At 57.9% G+C, this 20749-nt stretch overlaps 1 protein-coding gene and 2 long non-coding RNA genes across 3 annotated transcripts; 1 reads left to right on the top strand and 2 right to left on the bottom strand.

Moving 5' to 3' along the window:
• Positions 1-832: 832 nt before the first annotated feature.
• HDGF (heparin binding growth factor) lies at positions 833-10033 on the bottom strand. Its single transcript, XM_047092892.1, has 6 exons — positions 9879-10033; positions 3953-4029; positions 3687-3825; positions 2842-3027; positions 2373-2596; positions 833-2190 (listed from the first exon to the last, which is right to left on the bottom strand). Exons 1-6 carry the CDS (start codon positions 9963-9965, stop codon positions 2184-2186), a joined length of 720 nt encoding a protein of 239 aa, XP_046948848.1. The 5' UTR covers positions 9966-10033; the 3' UTR covers positions 833-2183.
• Positions 10034-16590: 6557 nt separating this feature from the next.
• LOC124521736 (uncharacterized) lies at positions 16591-19148 on the top strand. Its single transcript, XR_006964591.1, has 2 exons — positions 16591-16792; positions 18797-19148. It is a non-coding gene; the product is annotated as an uncharacterized LOC124521736 (long non-coding RNA).
• Positions 17340-19583, bottom strand: LOC124521737 (uncharacterized). The gene is made up of 2 exons (XR_006964592.1): positions 19150-19583; positions 17340-18117 (listed from the first exon to the last, which is right to left on the bottom strand). It is a non-coding gene; the product is annotated as an uncharacterized LOC124521737 (long non-coding RNA).
• Between the last annotated feature and the right edge of the window lie 1166 nt (positions 19584-20749).

Raw genomic sequence — 20749 nt, 5'->3', positions numbered from 1 at the left:
CTCGCTCTGAAAGCCGGAAGTTGTAGTCCACCGCTACGGAGCGAGCTGGAAACAGGAAATTTGGTCGGGTAGGAAAGCAAGGAACACCAAGAAGCACGTCGGGAGTTGAAGGCAGGGCAGGATAGGTGCGGCGCTCGGCGCGTCTTTGCGCACGCTCTGCGTGGAGGCCGCTGGGAACCGTAGTTCTCAGAGAGGAGGGCTCCATTTTCTAGGGGATTGTGGCTTCCTGTTCAAAGCAGAGGGCTTCCCTTTCTAGGCTGGGCTGCGGCCAGTCCTCTGCCCGCGCGCCCGTCTGCAGCAGGGGACCGGGGCACACTAAGAAACTGTCCTGGGTTTTCTGCAGAAAGGAATGACACGTGGGCCCTTCCACTGCCGGTCGATGGGCTAGTCACAAAATGTCAGCTGTGGGAGGCACCTGCGATGACCTGGTCCAGCCGCTGCGCGCAACTCGGGGTAGCGGGCCGTTCCACGCTACCAGCCTCCGGGCCCTTCCCCACCAGCGGAGGGCGGCGGGCATCCCCAGCTCCTAAGCTCAGCAACACAGCGGCCCCTCCCCCCTCCGTGGCGGCCAGGGGCTGCGGCCGGATGGTCAGCACGCACACTGCACTTCTCGTGCAGGCCTTTAAGGCTTCCCAGGTGGGAGCAGGGCAGACGGTGGTTCAGCGGCGGCTGCTGGGAGCAGCGCATTCCTGGGTGTTTGCCCTCCTGTCTCTCAACCTGAGAAAGGAGGCTGGCACCACTTCCTCCGTCTGGGAAGGGGGCCTGGAAATGGCCAACCCCCCCCCTCCCCCACCCCCGGCCGCCCACCCAAAGAATCAGTCAAAATCCTATGTAGTAATCAACGGGTTTTATTTTCCTAGAACTGAAATCGTCTACGGTTTTCAGAGCTAAAGTCCCAAAGCTACAGTCAGCAATTTTTCATCAGAGCCCAAGGGGGGGTGGGGGGTGGGGGGAGACAGGAGACGGGAGAGAGGCATAGAGGCCGCTACAGAGGCTGGGCAAGGGCACTTATTCCCCTGTCCTCCCAGTGGGTTTCAGATCTGGTGACAACGCTGAGGAGACCAGGTGAGGGACGTGATGGGAACGGACACCAGAAGGAACACCAAAGCCCCAGCTACAAAAAGAAAAGTCATCAAACCCCAAATAGAAGGGAAGCCTCCCAGTGCACCTCATAAGTGGGGGCAAGAGAGGGGAAGGAGCCGGGGGTGGGGGTGGCACACAAAGGGATAGGGGTCTTTAAAATTTTTTTTTGTAATTTTCTTTTATTAAAAACATCTCCTAAAAAATGTGTCTTTTCCTTTATGTCTGGGTGACATATGTGACTGTAGGATGGCCTTGAGCACTGTGGGGAGAGGGAAAAGGGCAGCTAAGGGGTCTCCCCAGGGCATCCTATCTCTGGCCAGAGATCAGAGGGGGACAGACGCTCCTCAATGCTCCCACCCTAGCTGGGTGAAGCCAACCCTCTGGACCTCAGGTCCTCGGCCCAACAACTTGGAAGCCCCCAAATCTTCTGACGATCATCTGTGACTCCCAGAACTCCTGGGGTCAGCAAAAGGAAGGTTGGATGTTGCCCATCATCAAGGGTTTATGGAAGGGAGCCCCTCCCCTACAAGCTGTCCCACTTCCCCTGAATCTAGGGGGCTGAGAGAACAGGTACGGGAGGAGGGGACAGGAGCGCACGAAGATGCCATCTTCCTGCCGACCCCCCACCCCTACTTGAAGATCGCCCCTCTCAGGCCCAGAAGCCTATCCTGCCGTTTTATTCTCCATCCCTTCCAGTCCTACCCCCGATGCCAGCTAATCCAGAGGTCCAGAATGCTGGGGTGGGGGGGGGGGTGGGGCAGGAAGGTGTCAGGAGGTGGAAACCACCAGTCCAGGCCCCAACAGATACCCTGGGAAACGGCTCCAGGCAGGGAGGGACACAATGGCCTCATTGCAGCCCACGAAGCAGAACACATGGCCCTGACTCAGATCACAGGGGTGTGGGGATCTGGAGGCAAGGGCCAGGTGGCCTGCCCCATCCAGGTCAATCTCCAGGGGCTGGGCTTGGAGTGGGGAGAGTTAAGTGGCAGAGGAGGGCGGGGCGGGGTGGGGTTCCCAGTTTGCAGGCCATGGCCAGTTTCCCCAGTAGCACCCAGACAGCAGCAGGAACGGGGCAGGGGCTCCTCTTGAAACATTGGTGGCTACAGGCTGCGGGGGGGAGGGTTGGAGGGGAGAAGGGTTATGGGTGTGGCCTTGGGCTGGCCACACCCCAGCCAGTGACCACGTCCTGGGAGAGCCCACCCTGCCTCCGTGGCAGGACCCCCCTCCTCCTCCACAGGTGGCTGGTCAACCCCCAAGCCCAGCTGCCTCAGAGCAGGGGGCTCCCTCACCTCTCACGATCTCTGATGCCTGGGGCCTCAGAATCTTCCTTGGCAGCCTCTTCCTCCTCTAACTCCTCATCTTCCTCCTGAGGAAGCCCCCGGCCAGAGCCGGGCTCAGAGGGGGTACGGTTCTTCTCCACCTCCACAGGGAGGGGCCTCTCAGCCTCCAAGGGGGCTACTTCCTTCTCCTCCCCTTCGGGGTCTTCTGTCTCCTTGGGACGTTTTGGGGAGTCCTAGGTAGGGTTGGCAGAGACGAGGCGGGCTGAGGCCAAGGAGTGGGGGTGCCAGCCACCCACCCGTGCCCCTCTTCCACAGAGGCTCTTTCCTTGACATACCCACAACCCCCTTCCTCAGGCCTCTGCCGCTGAAGGGTCTCCTGTGCCCCAGCTTCTTGGCAAGGGACCCCCAGACTACGGGCTGGTCCACCCCAGACTGCAGGGTCTCTGGAGTAGCAGCTGGCCAGGCGGGCATCAGTTACCTCCAGCAGGTCCCCCGCTCTCCTCTTCAGCGCCCCCTTCTCGTTCTTCTCCTTGGCCGGCTCATCGATGACCAGCTTCCCTTCCTCGTCGCTGCTACCCTCTGCACTCCCCTTCTTGTCGCCATCACCCTCCGTGGCTTCGGGCTCGGGCTCGGGCTCATCCACAGAGCTCTTCTTGGGGGCAGACTGCGCGCAGAGACAGCAGAGGCTGAGTGGCACCTGCGTGGCCTGTGGGGGCCCCTCCCCAGACCCGCCCTCGGCCACTCACTCCTTCCTTCTCCCGCCTCGCCCCCGCCCCCCCCCCCAGGTGCCCAGTCTCACGAGTGATTTGAGACCCACCTCTGTCGGATTAGCCCCGGGCTAAACCCACTGGCCGGGCAGGCAGGGCTCTGTGCAGGAGGGGGGAGGGCTGGAGCAGGAGGCAAAACCTCGGGTCAACTTCTCCCAAAGGGAGCTGGGACCCTTTCCCCGCCGACCCCCGCCCCCCACCCTCCCGCCTCATCCTGCCCGGCTCACGAGCACCTCCTCCTGGAAGCCTTCGTGGAAAGAGTTAAGGCCAAGTCCTACGCTCACACCGGGTCCCTTAAAGGGCTGTCCCCACTTACCGCCTCTGTCCTGTCCTTGCCCCCCAGGCCACTGTCTAAATAGCACAATGATACCACACGCCTCCCCCAACCCCAGCCCCTCCTGCAGGGCCCCCCACCCCCACCCCAGGAGCTCCTGCCCCCCCGAAAGGCCTGGTTTCTCGGTCCTGAAAGCCAAGCATCCCGCGTGGGCCCGGGTTCCAAATGAGCCGGCGGCCACACCTGCTTTCCAGGGGGTCTTTGGGGCCGCTGGCTGCTCACCTGGTAGCCCGAGGCCTTGACAGTAGGGTTGTTCTCGATCTCCCACAGCCCCTCGCTGAACCCTTTCCTCTTGTTGGGCTTGCCAAACTTCTCCTTGGACTCTTCGTAAGGGAAGAGGTCTTTGGGACCCAGGAATGCCCTGGGGAGAGAGGGGAGACTGTGCTCTGGAGCCCTCCCTGCCTGAGCCGCGGGGAAGGGGCGCCGACACCACCTGTGGCCCACGGCGCTCTGCCCGTGGCCCTCCCCACCTCTGGCCCCTCACTCACGTCTCATGGGTCCCGAAAAAAAAGACTTGGTACTTGTTGGCTGTCGACTTCACGGCGGCCTCGGGCATCTCGTCAATCTGGGAGCAAGATGAGGAAAGTTGAGTGTGAGCGGAGTCCTAAGGTCACAACTTGGGGCCGAGGTTGGCCTCCAGGACATATCTGTGTAAAAGCCGACGGAGAGGGGCCCAACACGTCACCGAGGTGGCTTCTGAACCCTTTTTAGAGGTGGCACTTTGTTCACCCACCAGGTGGCAGGCCCAGCAGAAACCTGGAGTTGGCCCCCTCTCCTCAAGCCCGACGGCACGGTTCCACCTGCCCACAAGCCCACGTCCCGGCCAGCGCCGGTGGTCACCTCTTCCCCCGGGCTCTCGGCCTCCACCCTCACGGGACTGCAGCCTGCCTACAACGCACCGGCCCCAGGGCAGCCAGAGCGGCCTTCCAAGCGCAGCACTTCGCCCCTGCTGAGACCTTCCCAAGTCCGCTCGTGATCAGAGCCCCCCGTACACCTCTTCCTGAGGAGGCCATACTCCCAGGGCTGCCACCGATATCTGTCTGGCCTTGGGCAACTTACTGAACTGCCTTCTACCTCAGTTTCCTCATCTGTAAACGGAGAGAGGCACAGAACTCAAGCCACAGGGATTAAATGCGGTTTGCCCCACGTGCACTGGCTCTCCTCCTTGGCCACTGGCTGCCCTCCCCCTCTCTGCTGTGGCCACCCCGGTCTCTGCTCTCCCACACTCACTAACTCTTGGCGAGCCCTCCAACCGCAGCCCCGCATGGCTTCCTCCGGAGGGCGCCCCCACCCCTCCTGGCCCCGCTGGCTCCCCACAGAAGCCTCAGCACCTCTCCTTCAGGGGGCCGGTGCCATGGTCACCCACATCAACATCTGAGCAACGCCCATGTGGACTCTCTGGCCTGCACCTGCCCCGAGACCGGACAGCAGGTGCCCAGCAAACAGCAGGCTCACAGGAAGATCTGCTGAATGAATCCACGAGACAGATAAAGGCCGCTGCTCTGGTTACCGTGGAGGCGCAAGACCAAGGGGCTGCCTATTCAACAACCCCGCCCCCCAGGGAGCAACCCCAAAAGCTTCTGGGGAACACTTTGGAAAGCCTCTTGATATAGTCAGACACTCTCATTTGACAGATGAGGAAATTGAGGTTCCCCCCCCCCAAAGGACATAAGTTAGTGAGGGTCCCAGAGTTGGTCTCCTGCCACGTCCTGGGGGCACGAGGAGGGAAAGGTGCAGAGATCTGGGGTCAGAGGAAACGCACAGGCAGTGGCCCCAACAGCCTCCCCAGATCAGGCCAGGAGAGCCCAGGCCAAGCGAGCTGGGGGTGGGGGGACTACAACTCCCAGCAACACTTGCAGCAGCCGCCTCGGCTGCCTGGCTTCCCGCCGGACACGGGCCAGGTGGCCATGTTGACTGGGGCCCCACGCGCATTTAGGACAGAGACAGACAGCCTGAGGCATCGATTAACACCACCAGGACTGGGACACAGTGTCTGACCTGGGGGCCTGGGGACACAGGGAGGCGGGGTGCCGAGAAGGCGCGGAGACACACCCAGGAGGGGGCGGAGCCCCGGGCAGGGAACGGAGGGGCACCGGGCTCCAGGCACGGAGTCTTCAGGTTCCTGGGCACCTCCCCCCTCGCCCTGTGGCCTCTGGGGACAGAAGTCCAGCCCCTCCCCTCAGGAAAGCCCAGCACCAACTGGGCCCTCCCCATGACCAGGAGGTTGGGGTGTGATAGCAGGGGGTGGAAAGGCACGCAGTTCCCCCCCCACAAACAGGATCCCCATCGCCATGACAACCCACCCCGCCCCCGGGGCCACTCAGCAACCAGGAATGTGACCACCCCTCCCCCTACTCTGGATTGGGGAGGAGGGGACACGAACACACCCCACCCCCCACCCCCACCCCTGAGCCTGGAGTCTGGCACCTGGGTCCCCAGCCTGCTGGAAACCGCAGCTAGCGCTGGAGGGCCCAGGCCCTTCTCGGGAAGCCAGGCCTGGGGTGCGGGAGGAGGAGGAGCCAGTCTTCGGCCAGGACACCTGGGTCTTGTGACCAGCTGGCTCCCCACCCTCCTCTCAGAGGGGGGCGAGGCAAAAAAAAAAAAAAAAAAAAAAAAGAGAGAGAGAGAGACTCCAGGGCTTAGAGGTCCCAGGAGACGTGCACAATAGCACGAACCCTCCCCTAGGCCTCTTCTCCACCCATCTCGACCCCAGGACCCAGGGCAGGGGTGGGGGGCGAGAGGGCCTTCCTGGGGGTGCAACAGGGAACCTCGTGCTCGGGGCTCACACCTGAGCCAGGGCCTCAAGGCGCAAGAAGGGTGAAAGGGAAGAAACTGAGGCTCAGGAGAGGGGGTGGGGTGAAGGAAGGGTCAGACAGGAGGGGACAGGAAGCTCTCTCCAGGAGCACAGCCCTCAAAGCGCTGCCCCACAGGGCTTTCCCATGTAAAGTGAACTCCCAGGCAGCTGAGCGGTGTGACAGGGGACCCAGGAGGCCACCAGCTGCCCAGCCTCAGGGGCGGAGGAGAAACAAAAGAATGGATGAGAATTAAAAATAGAACCACACGCCAGATACACCCGCCCTGCTGACTTCTAGCCAAATAAAGGGTGGGTATGGAGTTCAGAGGGAAGCCAGGGGCCTTCGACCCCAAAAGGGTCACCCTGCTCCCGGCCTCACCTTGACGGTGGTACCTGTGGGGGAAGCGCCAGGACAAGTGGGCTGTTTTCACTCAGTGGAATCCTCAACCCCTCACCTCAAAAAGGGGAAAAGTCCCTTCCATCCTTCAAGCTACAAAGGAAACCTCGTTTCTCGCGTTTCAAAGTGAAGGGCAGTTCTTTACTGCGTATGGAGGACGTGAGGTCTCAAGGGAGGCCTGTACCCCCAATACAGACATATGTCTCCCAGGCGGTGCCTTTATATCCACACCGTGACTCACAACAAGTGAGTCAAGGGTAAGCGGGGCAGGGTGGGGCCGGACCAGTGCTAGGGACCCTGCCGCACCCCCTCTACTGGTCAACGGGGGAGGGGGGTCTGCTACTTCTCAGCCATTCCAGAAATCCAGGCAGGTTAATTCTCCCAGGCGGGGGCCCATCCACTCCAGGCCCAACCCTCTGTATGTGCCTGGCTCCATCAGACAGACCCGAGGGCAGGAAAAGCTGCCCCCCCCCCCCGCCCCCAGGGCTCATGGCCACCCGCTGAAGCCTGATGAGGGACCCCAGGTGAGGAATGGGGGAGGAGACTGAACACCTCTCCCCAGTCTCGGACCAGAGCCAAGTCGGGGACCGCCTGTCCACACGTAGGAAGACAGCAGGGAAGGCTAAGGCCACACTGACTGCCAGCCAGGGTTCTGACCACCACACCCAGAGCCCAGCCCGGCCTGACCCAGGAACCGGAAAATCTGGGGCAGGAGACAGTTGGGGCCGGGAAAGTGTGGCAAGCCCAAGAGGCAGAAAAGAGAAGGTGGTGCCTGGACGTGGGGGAGGGAGGAAAGCTGGGTGAGGCCCTGTGGCTGCTCAGGTTTTCTGGGATTGTGAAACAGGAAGCAGAGAGAGGAGGAAGGAACCTGGGGGGGGGGGTGGGGGGGAATCCCAGAGTCTTGAAGGTTAGTTGTTAAGTGCTTGGAGATTCCCCCCAAGAAGTCAAGCCGAAGGAAGAGGGGAAGGAGAAGGTTAAGATGTTGTGTGGCACTGCAATCGGGACAGGTCTTGCCTACCACGTGGCCCCTCCGGCTGGCTGGGCTCTCCAGTCCCACCCAGTCAGCCGTCCTCCCCAGAAGCAGGGGCTGAGGAAGGAAAACCCACTCAGCGGCCTCCACCTGGCCATCCACGAGGCCCCCTTACTCCTCTTTGGTCTCAGGAAAGGCCAGGCCCCTTCACTCTGCCCCTCTAGGGGCTAAGACCGCATCCACACGTGGAGAGGAGACCCAGATTTGTCAGCTCTTTTGGCGTGCCAGAAGGATCTATGTGGGAGATAAGAGCCTTGGGTGCACCGATCCCCAGATGTCACAATCGAAAGCTGGAGCACAGGCAGAGGGTGGCACCCTCCCTATCTCTTGGAGATCCAGTCTGACCTCCCCTCCCCAAGCCTCGCTCTATCTGAAAGGTCCAGGCCTCAACAGGAAGGCACTGCCCCCTGGTCCCGCCCTTCTGTCCTGGAGGCCGAGGAAGGATGAAGACAAGACTAAATGGCATCCCCAGTCCCAAGGGCGGCCTCACCCTAAAGGCCACCAGAAACCTGGAAGGTCTACCTCATAGGGGCCAATGTGGGCCCCTCTGTGTCCCCCTCACTGTTTTCTTTCCTGATCCAGAAGGAGTTCCCTGCAACCCACATTCCAGCTGCACGGCTTCCCTGGGGCCTGGCCCAGCCTCCAGACTTTGTCCCACACCCCCCCCCCCCCAGGAGGTAGGAGCCGCAGCAGAGACCTGGGTTCAGTTCTTGCCCTGCCCAACAGGGCCTTGGCATCTGGGCCAAGAAGCCGGACGGATCAAAGGTACAGAGTAAAGTACACAAGTGTTCACAGGCCGCATACCCCAACACACACGCAAGGCTGTCTGCGGCTGCTTCCTCACAACCCCCCTAACCCCCAGCCCAGGCACTTAGAAGGCCCTGGAAGCTGAGAGAGCCCCTCGTTTCCATTCCAGTGTCCGGACATCTAGAAGTTTCAGGGAACAGGGAGCTCAAAGCATATGGGGTTAAGCATACTCCTCGAAGAGGGTACAGGGGGAGGAAGGGACTCCTGGATTTTCTGAGTGGCCCCAAAGTTGGCCTGGCCCTCTGAACAGGTCCCGGCACAGCCTGGGGCAACTTCCCAGGCTCCAAGCAGGGTCGGGCCAGATAAAGACACAGACTCACATGGAGAACCGTAACCTAAAGCCTGGAAGCAGTTCCGCACTTGGCCCCCTGGCTTAGAAAGCTCCCTCCTCCCACTGCCCTCGGCCCTATTTCACTGCCCAGAGTCCTACCTCCAGGGCACAGGGTCACGACTGCACCCAACTGCAAAGGCCTCTCCAGACCAACTTGGAAGTTGCCAGAGGCGCTGCCCCCTGTAACACCCCCAAACTCCTCCAGCAACCTCCCCTCCCTCCTTCCCTCCTTGGGCTGTCCCAGTCCTTAGGGGAAACCTGAGGAACACAGCAGGTTGGGCTTCTGGGCCCCACCCTCCCACCTGGCCAGGTGCTGGGGGGGGGGGGCAGGCCCTCAAGTTGGCGGGCTCAGTCAACCACATGGCACACTGGGCCGTTGCGGCGGGAGGCTCCTATCTAAGGGGAGAAGCAGCTGGGGCCCCCCCACCTCCAGGAACGGGCAGCCTGGACTGGACCTGCCGGCCTCCCAGGGGCCCTGCCACCCTCAGCCCCCAATTTGAGCTGGCAGCATATGGAGGGCTATTTTTGTGGGGCTGAGCAGCGAAGGGTTCTGGCAACTAATTTCCGAGCCAAGTAGATCCCCTCTCACGCCGCCCCCAAACATTCCTCGACCCTCCCAACTTCAGACCTCTCGCGGCCGCCCCAAACCAAAGTTTTCCAGAAGCGAACTCCGCCTCCGCAGATCCCTCCCCGGGCTGGGACCCTCCCGCTACCTTCTCGCTCCTAGCAGGGTCTGAGCGGGGGCAGCGATCGGGGAGGGCAGCGGGGGTCTCTAAGCGGGTCCCGGGGCGCCCGGGAGGGGTTCCCGACGGCCCCAGCCCAGGCCGCGCGCCCCGCGCCGCCGCGCTCGGGGGGAGGGGGGGGGCCGCGCGGACGCCGCGCTCGCCGGGGCCCCCGCCCCCACCATTATGTAACCGGCGGGGGGCGAGGAGGCGCTCGCAGCGAGCCGGGGACTCGGCCGCCCCCCGCCCGCGCCCCTCCGCGCGCGGCGCCCGCGTCCTCCCGAGTGTTACGCAACCCAGCCCGGGGCCGGGGCGGCGGGCCGCGCTGCTCACCCGGGCCGGCCAGTGCGGGTAGCCCTTCATCTTGGCGAACACCAGGTCCCCGCACTTGTACTCCTTCTGCCGGTTGGAGCGCGACATGGCGGGGCTCCGGGCGCCCCGGGCTCCGCGCCGCGCCGGCGAGCGTGAGCCCAAGTTTGCGCGCGCGGCGGTGGCGGCGCCGCTGCGCTCCGGCCCTCGAGCGGCCCCCGCCTCGATGGCGGCCCCCGGCCCCAGCTCCGGCGCGGCCACGGCTGTGCGCCCGCGCCGCTCGGACGGGGCGGGCGCGGATGCGGCGGCGCGGTGCTGCGCGCTCGTGCGGTTGTTTGTGTTTGAAATTCAATTGCTCCCTCCTCGGCGCGAGGCCTCTTCCTCCTCCCCCGCCGGCCCCCTCCCCCTCCTCCCCCGCTCCCCTCCCCCTCCCGCGCCGGTTCGATGCGCGCGGCGCTCGGCGCCCCGGGCCTGCCGCGGCCCGACGCCCAACCCGGGGCCGCCCGGCGGCGCGCGGCGGCACAGGCCTGAGGAGCCGAGCGCCGAGCTCGCCGAGCGGGCTTTGTGTGCAGCTGTCGGGGGGCGCCCGCCCGCAAGCCGGCCGGGAGGAGTTGGCGCCCGGCTGGACGGAGCGGCCTGGCGCCCCTCCCCTGGCCCGGGGGCGCTGGCTCGCGGGGCCCGACGCGGCCGCGGGGGGCCCGTGTGGGTCCCTGCCCTGCGCCCGCAGTGCGCGCCGGCCGCCGACGTGCGGATCGCCGGGGGTCCGAACGGCGGGCTGTGCGCCCCGCAGCGGCCTCGGCTGAGGGGCGAGGCTCCAGTTTGGAAGCCGGGAGGTGTCCGAGGGCTTGGGGTACAAAGCGGCCACGTTCTGGGTGCTGCTTCCTGGCAAAAGCGATCTGGGCTCCGCCGCCAGCTCAGCCCGCAGAGACGAGCCCTGTTCTCGCGGGGAAGAGACCGTACAATGCCAGTAAACCCCAGACCATCAGTAAACCAAGCCGTGAAGCTTGGGGAGCAGAGGGCACTGCTTCTTGCGGGGGGCGGCGGGGGGTGGGGGGCGGGTACTGGGGAAGACTCTTTGAAGGCTTCCCAAAGTTGATGACTCGGATCTGGGTCTCCCAAGAGTGATTTTGCCGGATTCCAGAGACGACATCGTAACCTAGGTTCTGTGGTCACAAGTGGTAGAACCAACCCTTGAACTCGGGTCTCTCCCCGTTAAGCCAAACGGGACTCCTGTCATTACTTCTTTGGTCTGCTGTCACCGTCGATCTGGGATTCGCTCAAATCCAGACACCTGTGTGGTCTCAGATAAGACAACCTGGATCTCTTCCCGCACTTCCAGATCCTTAACATCTTGCAACTAGATATTCTGGATTTGAATAGGTAACATAAGCGTGCTTTTCTTCGCACAAGTTTCCCGATCCGACCTCAAAGCATATGCAAGATCTCCCTGCAAAGAAGCCCAGAAGGCCCACGTCCACGTGCCTTCCTCCTGAGAACCCGGATCCCTTCCTTGCACTTTCCTCAGTCAGTTTCCTCACCTGCGAGGTGGGATAACATTCTGCCCTGACACCGTCTGAGGCATGGGGTGGCTACTTATTAGCGGAGGCCCGCGGCTGTTACAGCGCCCTTCCTATCAGCCCGCTGTCCCTACACACGACATCCTTACGGCAATGCGTGTTACAAGTTTTGCCTTTATAACAGTGCGGCCTCCCGGCATAATTCCCCCTTGGGATAGGAGTCCCCCCGGCCCTGTCCCAGGCGCTGCTGGCCCAGAGGGCCACTCTTGTTGCGATGCGTGGCCCCAGCCTCCGCGCGGACTTGTCGATTTGTTTCAAAAGCAAATCCAAACTTGTTGCAACAGAGCAAGCAGCCAGACTCCAGTTGGTGTTTACTTTGCAAAGCATTCCAGTTTGAAATGTTAGTGTGATAGTCCGCATTCTGTCAGGCTAATGCTTTTGTTTGTTCTTACTGTTGTTAGCCCAGAGTCTTGTCACAAGTTTTCGAAGATGTTTCGGAAAGCCCTGTGTCACAACACGCTTCCTTGAAGCGTCCAGGCCAGTTGTTATAAATGTGCAGAGTTTGAGGGCAACAAGCATGTTTCAAACTGTTTAACGATGTCGCGTAGCCCAGTTCGTTAAAACCAAGAGCTCTATCCATTTCCCCACTTTGTTGCATCTTAATAGCCTGTTGGGAGGTGGCTGCCAGACTTCAGAATTCTCCAGCAGATCTCTTGGGCCCCGGCATTGAGACCACCGTGCAGATCAAGGTTGAAAGGAAGCAACCAGGTTCCCTTTGTTGCCATAAGCTCCCAGGCCTTGCTTGCAATGTAATATCCAAGTTCTCCTTACAATAACATCCTCAACCACCTCACAGCTGGCCCTAACAATGAGCCCAGAGCTGCAGAGGGTCAGTTACACAGGTGGCCAGGCATAAGCCGGCTTCCCCGGGGAGTCAGGTCTAACTCCTGCTCTGCAGACTTCAGTGTGCAAACGAATCTTTTGGGAATCCTCTCCAAGAGAGGATTCTAACTCGGTAGGCTTGGGGTGGCTGCATTTCTCACGACCCCCAAGGTGCTGATGCTTCTAGTTTGCATCACCATTTGAGGGGTAGGAGCTAAAATGCACAGGTCACAGGCCCCTAGGTGCCCAGCCCCGCTTGGAACCGATTCACAAATGTCTCAGTGGAATCCTTCTGTGGAGGCTGGTGCCTGGTTCCACTTTTGTGTGAGAGGGAGGTCAGGACAGAAGTCAGGGGACTTGGGGCCCCACAGCAGAGAAGCCTGGGGGTGCAGAGCTAGCTCTAGGGTTCCGAGGCCAAGTCTCTGGACCTTGCTAGGTCAGGGGAGTGGTGGGATACTTAGTGTCCCCAGGGAGGGAGGGACCCAGGGAGGGAGGTGTGCAGGATGCTCTGTGCTGGGTGCTAGGGGAGTGGGCAGTGAGGTCTAGTAGAAACGACCTGGGTTTGCCTGTTGGGGTAACTGGTTTGAATCCCGCTTTTGGCAAATGGCTTAGACAGAATTTCTAAACAAAATTCCCTTCCACTGTAACAACCTGATACAAATAGGGGCCCTTGGGTGGCTCCATTGGTTAAGTGTCCCATTTCGGTTCAGGTCATGATCTCACAGTTCATGGGTTCGAGCCCCGCGTCGGGCTCTCTGTGCTGACACCTCAGAGCCTGGAGCCTGCTTGCGATTCTGGGTCTCCCTCTCTCTCTCTCTGCCCCTCCCCTTCTCACACTCTGTCTCTGTCTCTCTCTCAAAAGTAAATAAACATTAAATTTTGTTTTTAATGTGATACAAATAGCTACCTTATGGGGTGTCCTGAAGTGAAAAGATTTGCCTCTGTGAAAACCTCAGATGCTTAATTGGTTCAAAGGAAAGTTTAGTTGCCTTCCTTTGACCGCCTAAGTTAGAGGTTCCGCTCCTGTGCTGGCTCTGTATGACCCCCTCCCCACCCCCTACCACCAGTTATATGCTCTGTGAAGTGGAGGAAGGGAAGGAAGATGGCTAGTTCAGACCAGGGTGGCTGTTTTTGTTTTTGTTTTTGTTTTTTGGGTTGTTTGTTTGTTTTTTTGTTTTTTTTTTGAGAGAAAGAACACCAGCCGGGGAGAAGAGCAGAGGGAGAGAGAGAGAATTTTAAGCGGGCTCCATGCTGGGCTGGTCTCACAATGTTGAGATCATGACCTGAGCCAAAATCAAGAGTCGGATGCTTACCCAACTGAGCCCCCCAGGCACCCCTGGACCAGTGGTTTCCAAAACCGTGTCTGCACTGCCCCCCAACACATGCCAGCCAACGTAAAGGCGGAAACGTGCATTTCTGCATGTTACCAAGAGTCTGAGTGGCCAAGTGACCTGGTCCCAGCACCCTCTCCAGCACCGCCACTCTAGGAGAGCTACCTAACCGCCAAGTCTCAGTTTGCGTGTCTGTAAAGAGGGGTTGTGATGAGAGATGAATGAAGGAACGTATTTAAAGTGTTTGCGCAGAGCCTGGAACATAGTAAGTGCCTGATAAATGTCTTATCACGGTATTTATTGTTCTATTAGATTCTCAGTGCTATGCACTTTGAGAAGATGGGCTCCCCTGCCCCCGGCTGCTCAGGCAACAGCATGTGCCTGTTAAAGCTGGCACCTGTTGGGGCGCCTGGGTGGCGCAGTCGGTTGAGCGTCCGACTTCAGCCAGGTCACGATCTCACGGTCCAGGAGTTCGAGCCCCGCGTCAGGCTCTGGGCTGATGGCTCAGAGCCTGGAGCCTGTTTCCGATTCTGTGTCTCCCTCTCTCTCTGCCCCTCCCCCGTTCATGCTCTGTCTCTCTCTGTCCCAAAAATAAATAAAAACGTTGAAAAAAAATTAAAAAAAAAAAAAAGCTGGCACCTGCCGCCGTGGGGGCCGCTTGGCTGGGCTCCAGTCCCAGCCCCACCGCTCACTCACTCACCGGTTACCCAGCCTTCCTGTGCCTCAACTCTCTCATCTGGGAAAGGGCTGACTAGAATCAGTTCATGTGTGTGCTCTGTGGAAATGCTTAGAACGGTGCCTGGTGCATGGTTGGCTGCTATGCGTTAGCCCTCAGCTGCTAGTACAATATTAGATATTTTTCTTAAAAAATGCATATGTTCTAACTCTTCTATAGGTATAATATCCTTCATAATAATTTTTTTTTTAATATTGATTTATTTTGGAGAGAGTGCAAGCGGGGGAGGGAGGTCAGAGGACCCAAACCGGGCTCTGTGCTGGCAGGCTGACAGCAGCGAGCCCGAAGTGGGGCTTGAACTCACGACATCATGACCTGAGCCGAAGTCGGATGCTCAACCGACTGAGCTACCCAGGTGCCCCTAAAAAAATATTTTTTAAAAAGAGGGCTCTGTTGGGGAGGCTGGGTGGCTCACCTGGTTGAGCGTCCGACTTCGGCTCAGGTCATGGTCTCGCGGTTCGGGAGTTCGAGCCCCACATCGGGCTCTGTGCTGACAGCTCGGAGCCTGGAGCCTGCTTTGGAATGTGTCTCCCTCTCTCTCTGTTCCTCCCCCACTCGCACCGTCTCTGTCTCAAAAATAAATAACAATTTTAAAAATTTTAAAAAAATAAAAGAGGGCTCTGTTCTACAAAAAGTGAAACTCACTGGATTCGTTCTCTAGGACTGTGCTGTCCAATCTGTTGGACTCTTGAAACTTAAATTGTTTAATATTAAACACAATTAAATACTCAGTTCCTCTGCCATTCAAACCACGTTTCAAACGCTTGGTAGCCTCACATGGCTCGTGGCCACCTATCAGACAGCACAGACATGGAACTTTTCTGTTATCACAGACCATTTGCTTGGACGGCACTGCTCCAAGGCAGTGACTTTCCACTTGGGCTGTACATTAGTCACTTGAAGAATTAAAAAAAAGGTACCAGTGCAGGGGTGCCTCGCTGTCTCAGCCGGTAGAGTGTGTGACTCCTGATCTCAGACCGTGCGTTCAAGCCTCACGTTGGGCATAGAACGTGCTTAAAAAACGACAACAAAAAAACAGCTAATGCCTGGGCCCGAGTCCCCAGAATTTAGATTTAATTGGTTGACGGTGGGAGCCATTAAAGGGTTTGGGCAGGAGAGAAACATGAGCATAGCTGAACTTCTAGAAGCTTCTAAAAAGGCCTGGGACTGCCAGGTCAGGGGAGAGGGTGCAGCTTGGCCGCTGCTGAGCGTGTGCCCGATAAGGGAAGGCCAAGGAGGCTCCCAGGCTTGTCTCCCGAGCACTGTGGTGACAACAGCTCCTCAGCTCTCGGGAGAGACGTGACATCTGCCAGGACAGGAGCGGGCAGAGCCCCTCGAGAGCGCCATGAGGCCCGCATCGCCGTTGTCAAAACTCAGTTTCGTTTTTTGGATAAGTAATTAATACACGTTTACGATACGAGACTCAGGAGGTAAAGAAGGTGCCTTTGAAGAAAGCGGTCTCCACGGTATCTCTATCTCCTAGCTGCCCCAGTTTTCTTCTTAGAGACGAAAATATGACCAATTTTGTATGTGTTCTTCCAGTCGTTTCCTATGTAACTTTGAAGCCAACACAAAGCGGATTCCTGCACACAGATCTCAGCATCCCATATGCACCGTTCTGCGCTTTTACTTAAGCAGTTTACGGTGGGACCCCTTCCACGTCGGCCACAAAGGTCTGTCCCATTCATTGTGACGGCTGCGTGACAGTTCACGATTCCTCCTGTCGCGATGACTTAGCCAGTCCCCCGTTGGTGGACGTTCAGGTTCCTTCCTCTCTTGTGGTAACACCAACCAACGATGCTGTAGCGAAGAAGCCTGTGTGCACGCCATCCGCTCTGGGCGAAGGATCTCCAGGTTGCTCTGTAATTTGCAAACTGGAAGAGGGCGCACGGTGGTTCACCACTGTGGTGTTTGCCCACAAGTGGTTCTGGAAGTAACCTCGCTGCTTACCGCCAGAAGTGCCCAGGTTGGATGGGCCGCCCGCCGTTCTGTGCAGCCACAAACCCCCGGTGTGTCTGCTTTCCCCTAAGTCCCTGCGGCGTAAAGGAACGAGGTCTGGGGCCAGGGTCAGGGCCACAGAAGTGTCAGGGCCCCAATCACGTGTGGCCGCACGCCGCAGCCCTCTCTCACCTGGAGTGTGGCCTCTGGGACCCCAGGGACAGACGCGTGGGGAGGGGAGGAGCCTGGGAGGTGCTTGCTAAGGAGGGGTCAGGGCCCCTTCCTGCCCTGGTAAGATTGAGCCCTGGCGGGCTCGCTCCTGGTCCCTCCCTCTCAGGGGAGAGAGAGCCTCCCTCCACCGGACAGCAGGATTGGCCCTACTGGAGGAGGCGGTGGTGGCTTCTACGGGGACAGATGGCAATCGGGTACTGAAAGGCCGTTTCTGCCACCACGCTGCCTATGGCCTGGGGCTTCATTCATTCCTTTGCCCCACGCAGTTCCTCGGGCATTGTTAGGTGTTGTGCCCGACAGCAGGTGAGTTTTGGGGGGAAAGGGCGGGTCTGGAAATGAGTAAGACAGGCGGCTGGGGCGGCCCTGGGTGCCGTCGTCACCCTCACGCACCTGACTTCGTGGTCCAGTATGGAAGCTTCCAGTTTTCTCCAAATTCACCCTCCCTCCTTTATTTTTCGGTGCGTTTCTTTGTTTTTTCAAAGTATTCATGCAAACCAACCTAAGATTATGTCAAGACTATACAAAGAACACGTACAAATCAGTAAAGAGGAACAACGCAACTGAAAAATGGGCAAAATTCACAAATAACAATTTCACGTAAGAACAAAATTACAGGGGCGCCTGGGTGGGGGGGGGGTTCAGTCGGTTAAGCATCCGACTCTCGATCTCGGCTCAGGTCCTCAACTCACAGTGAGTGGGACCGAGCCCCGCATTGGGCTCTGTGCTGACAGGGCGGAGCCTGCTTGGGATTCCCTCTCTCCTTCCCTCTCTGCCTCTCTCTGTCTGTCAAAATAAAGAAATACACTTAAAAAAAATATATGGTCAACACATGTGAGAGGACACCAGTTACTAATGTCATTAGTCATTACTAATGTTACTTTATTATCAGTGGTGATTGGTAAATTCCCATCAAGACCCCAGTAAGAAGCCACGTATGCTCACCCAGCAGGAGGTGGACAGTCACTTACATGTTGGAAATCAGTCTGATGGCACGTTGTAAGGTCTGACATTCACATACGCTATGATCTCCACTCCCAGGGGTGTACACGAGAGAAACCATTGTGCGCGCGCACCAGGAGACGTGGAGAAAGACCATCGTCACCTTGCTCATAACAGCAAACACCGAGGCGCAATTCAGATGCTCACTAGCAGAATGGATAGATAAGTTGTGTGTTCGTACAAAGTAGTACCAAAACAAAAAATAACAGACGTGTTCAATGTGGATACATCTAAGGCATATGACATTGCGTGGGAAAGGAAAAGTCATTACAGCTTGATACCCTTTTGGTAAAGTTAGACACAGCTAAAAATGACCAGTGTATTTTCAGTTGTACATATGGATGCGAAAAAAAAAACTGGATATACATGGAAAAGTTTTCGGGAGAGTGGATACCTAGCGTTGGGGGAGGAGGGGACCCTGAGCGGGAAGGGGAGCGCGGGGAAGCGCAGATCAGTGGGAGTCATCGGCTGGGAGGGACGGGGTGTTGGTTACATCCATACACAGTTTTCAAGAGAGACCAGAGAGGGTCATGTGTGGACCAACCGTGAAAGCAAATCAGGAGCCGGAGGTTAGGGGGTCTCCACTTCTGTGCGGAGATTTGTTGCTGCTGTTTTAAAGTCACAGATGCCTGTGGTTTAAAAGAAACAGAGGTCTCTAAGTTTTAATCAAAAACAGTGGTCCCAGCCCCCACTTTCCTCTCTTCCCTCTCCAGCGACAACAACATTCAGGATGTGTGCTGCCGGGTCCAGCACGAGACAACAACGTTCAACATTCAAGCCGTTTTGACTAACGTTTGGCGATTTATTCCCATATTTCTGAGCAACACGCTGTGATGGCTATATCTTGATTTTTCTCTTGTGGGCGTTATCTATTGACAGAACCCTCTGGAATATATCTTGCTCTTTCCTCTCTCCGTCTCAGCCACATAGACGTTTCCTGTCCCCCAAGTTCCCATCATCCCAGTACAGTCCCGTGATCATGTCTGTCGTATGAACACTCAGGTTCACATGTCAGTTACATCTGCGCCATATTATTTTCCTTTTACGTATAACATTGTTTTCTCTAAGTTGTCAACTATTTTTGTTCCTTAATTTTTTTTTTTAAGTTTATTTTTGAGAGACAGAGAGACAGAGAGTGAGCGGGGGAGGGGACAGAGAGAGAAGGAGACACAGAATCTGAAGCAGGCTCCAGGCTCTGAGCTGTCAGCACATAGCCTGATGTGGGTCTCGAACTCACAAACAGTGGGATCATGACCTGAGCCCCCGGGGCACCTATTTTTGTTTTTGTTTGTTTGTTTGTATTTCTAGGTTCTCACCAAATCAGCCACAAAATCTCTCCTTTTCCACTCAATCTCTTCTCAAAATATTTGGACACATCAGATACACCATCGATTTCAAATTCTTGCTGGCGTGGTCCCTGAAGCCATCTGTCCCGAACCAGACTGACAGGCGGCCTTCACCTACCTGGGGCCCAGCTGCCCTCCTGGCACTTCCGTCCCCCAGCACCCTGGGGGCCCTGCCCACTTCTGTGTGTTTTCTACATCATGGGTGTTTCTCTTTCAAGAATAATCCGCCCCCACCCCCCAGTTTTGGGATGGAAACATCCTCTAGTAACTTCCTGAGAAAAGGTGTTTGTAACAGAAGTTATTTTGAGAACCCACCGGCCTGAAAGTGTCTTTATTCTGCCTGCCCACTCGATTGATGGTCTCCCAGTCGAATTCCAGGCTGGAAACATTTTTCCTTCTGACTGGTTCCGCTGTCAGGTAGTTTCCAGAGCGACTGTTAGGAAGTTCGCAGTCTTCCAGAGGGAGCTCGCAGGATCTTCTCTTTGTCTCCGGTGTTCTGAAATTCCCCAATGGTGCCGGGCCCTTGTTATCCATTATGCTGAGCAGCTGGTAGACCTTTCAATCGGAAAACCCTTTTCCTTCAGGTCTGCGAAGTTTGCTGTAAATATTCCTTCAGGGGCACCTGGCTGGCTCAGTTGGTAGAGCATGTGACCCCCAATCTTGAGGTCGTGATTTGAGCCGCACATTGGGCATAGAGCTTGTTTAAATTTTTTTTTTTTAACATTTATTCATTTTTGAGAGACAGAGACAGAGTGTGAATGGGGGAGGGGCAGAGAGAGAGGGAGACACAGAATCCGAAGCAGGCTCCAGGCTCTGAGCTGTCAGCACGGAGCCCCATGCGGGGCTTGAACTCACCAACCTCAAGATCATGACCTGAACCGAAGTTGGACGCTCAACTGGACTGAGCCACCCAGGCGCTCCAAGATCTGTGTTTTTAAGAAGCTCCCCCAGGGATCTTAGGCCCAGTAAGAACTGGCGTGTAGAAAGAATGTTCTGTGCATGCAGAGTGGGGAGCAAACAGATGAAAGGAGGGTTGGTGGAAGTGGCATATTGGTCTGGCTCTGAAGGCGGGGAGAGATTGCAGACATGGAGTAAGCTGGCAGGGAGGGGTCATGTAGGCTTGAGCGATGGAAGATTCAAGCTTGGGCCTGTCACTGTCGCTCTTCCTTGTGGCCATCACCCCCGGCCCCCCATCATCCTTTCCATCTTCCTTTTTGGCCTCCTCCCCAAACTTCAACAGTTTTCAGGGGCTGAGCTCAGTAGAATCTTCTGCTCTCCCAGAGTGGGGAGGGGGCGCCCACAGAAGTGGATCGGCATGGGAAAGACACACACAGAGATGACAATAGACGACATCCAGTCACAGGCGGACAGGAAGAGGCAAAGATGGATAAAGAAGAAAGGAAACAGAGTCACAGGTGGACAGGTGTGGAATCGCAGGCAGGCGGGCGCGAGCCTTTGGAGGACACACACACGTGGGTGGATAAGAAGGTCACACACGAAGGCACGACAACAAACGGCGGGCACGGAGCGGGACGGGTGCCCAGGACACACGCAGGTGGACAGGCGGGAGGCCCGGGCGGACGGGGATGCGCTCGGGTGATGCCTCGGGTCTCCCAAGGGCACTCGGGAGGCACGCGGTGCTGCTGCCAGACCCTGCGCATCTGTCTCTCCGCCGGCTGTCGCGGGGAGACCCCAGGCTGGACAGCGAAGGGTCACTCCTGGGCGTGCACCTTGGTCAGGGCGAGGGAGTCACCTCCCCACGCGGGGCACGTTCATTTCAGCTCTCAGACGTTTATTATTAGGCCCTAAGTCTCACTTCTTTCTCACTCATCTCCCAATTTTGCACAGGTCTCTCGGGCCCCGCCTCTTTTTGGGGTGTTTTAGGCCAATTCCTGGCTTCAGGCCACTCGGGGGC

Source organism: Lynx rufus, unplaced genomic scaffold (assembly GCF_022079265.1).
Source record: "Lynx rufus isolate CCGP_SWC_20201006 ecotype Redwood Valley unplaced genomic scaffold, mLynRuf1.p SCAF_31, whole genome shotgun sequence".
Taxonomy (NCBI): Eukaryota; Metazoa; Chordata; class Mammalia; order Carnivora; family Felidae; genus Lynx; species Lynx rufus.
Note: the sequence above shows the minus strand (reverse complement) of the source record. Positions and strands in the feature narration are given on the sequence as shown.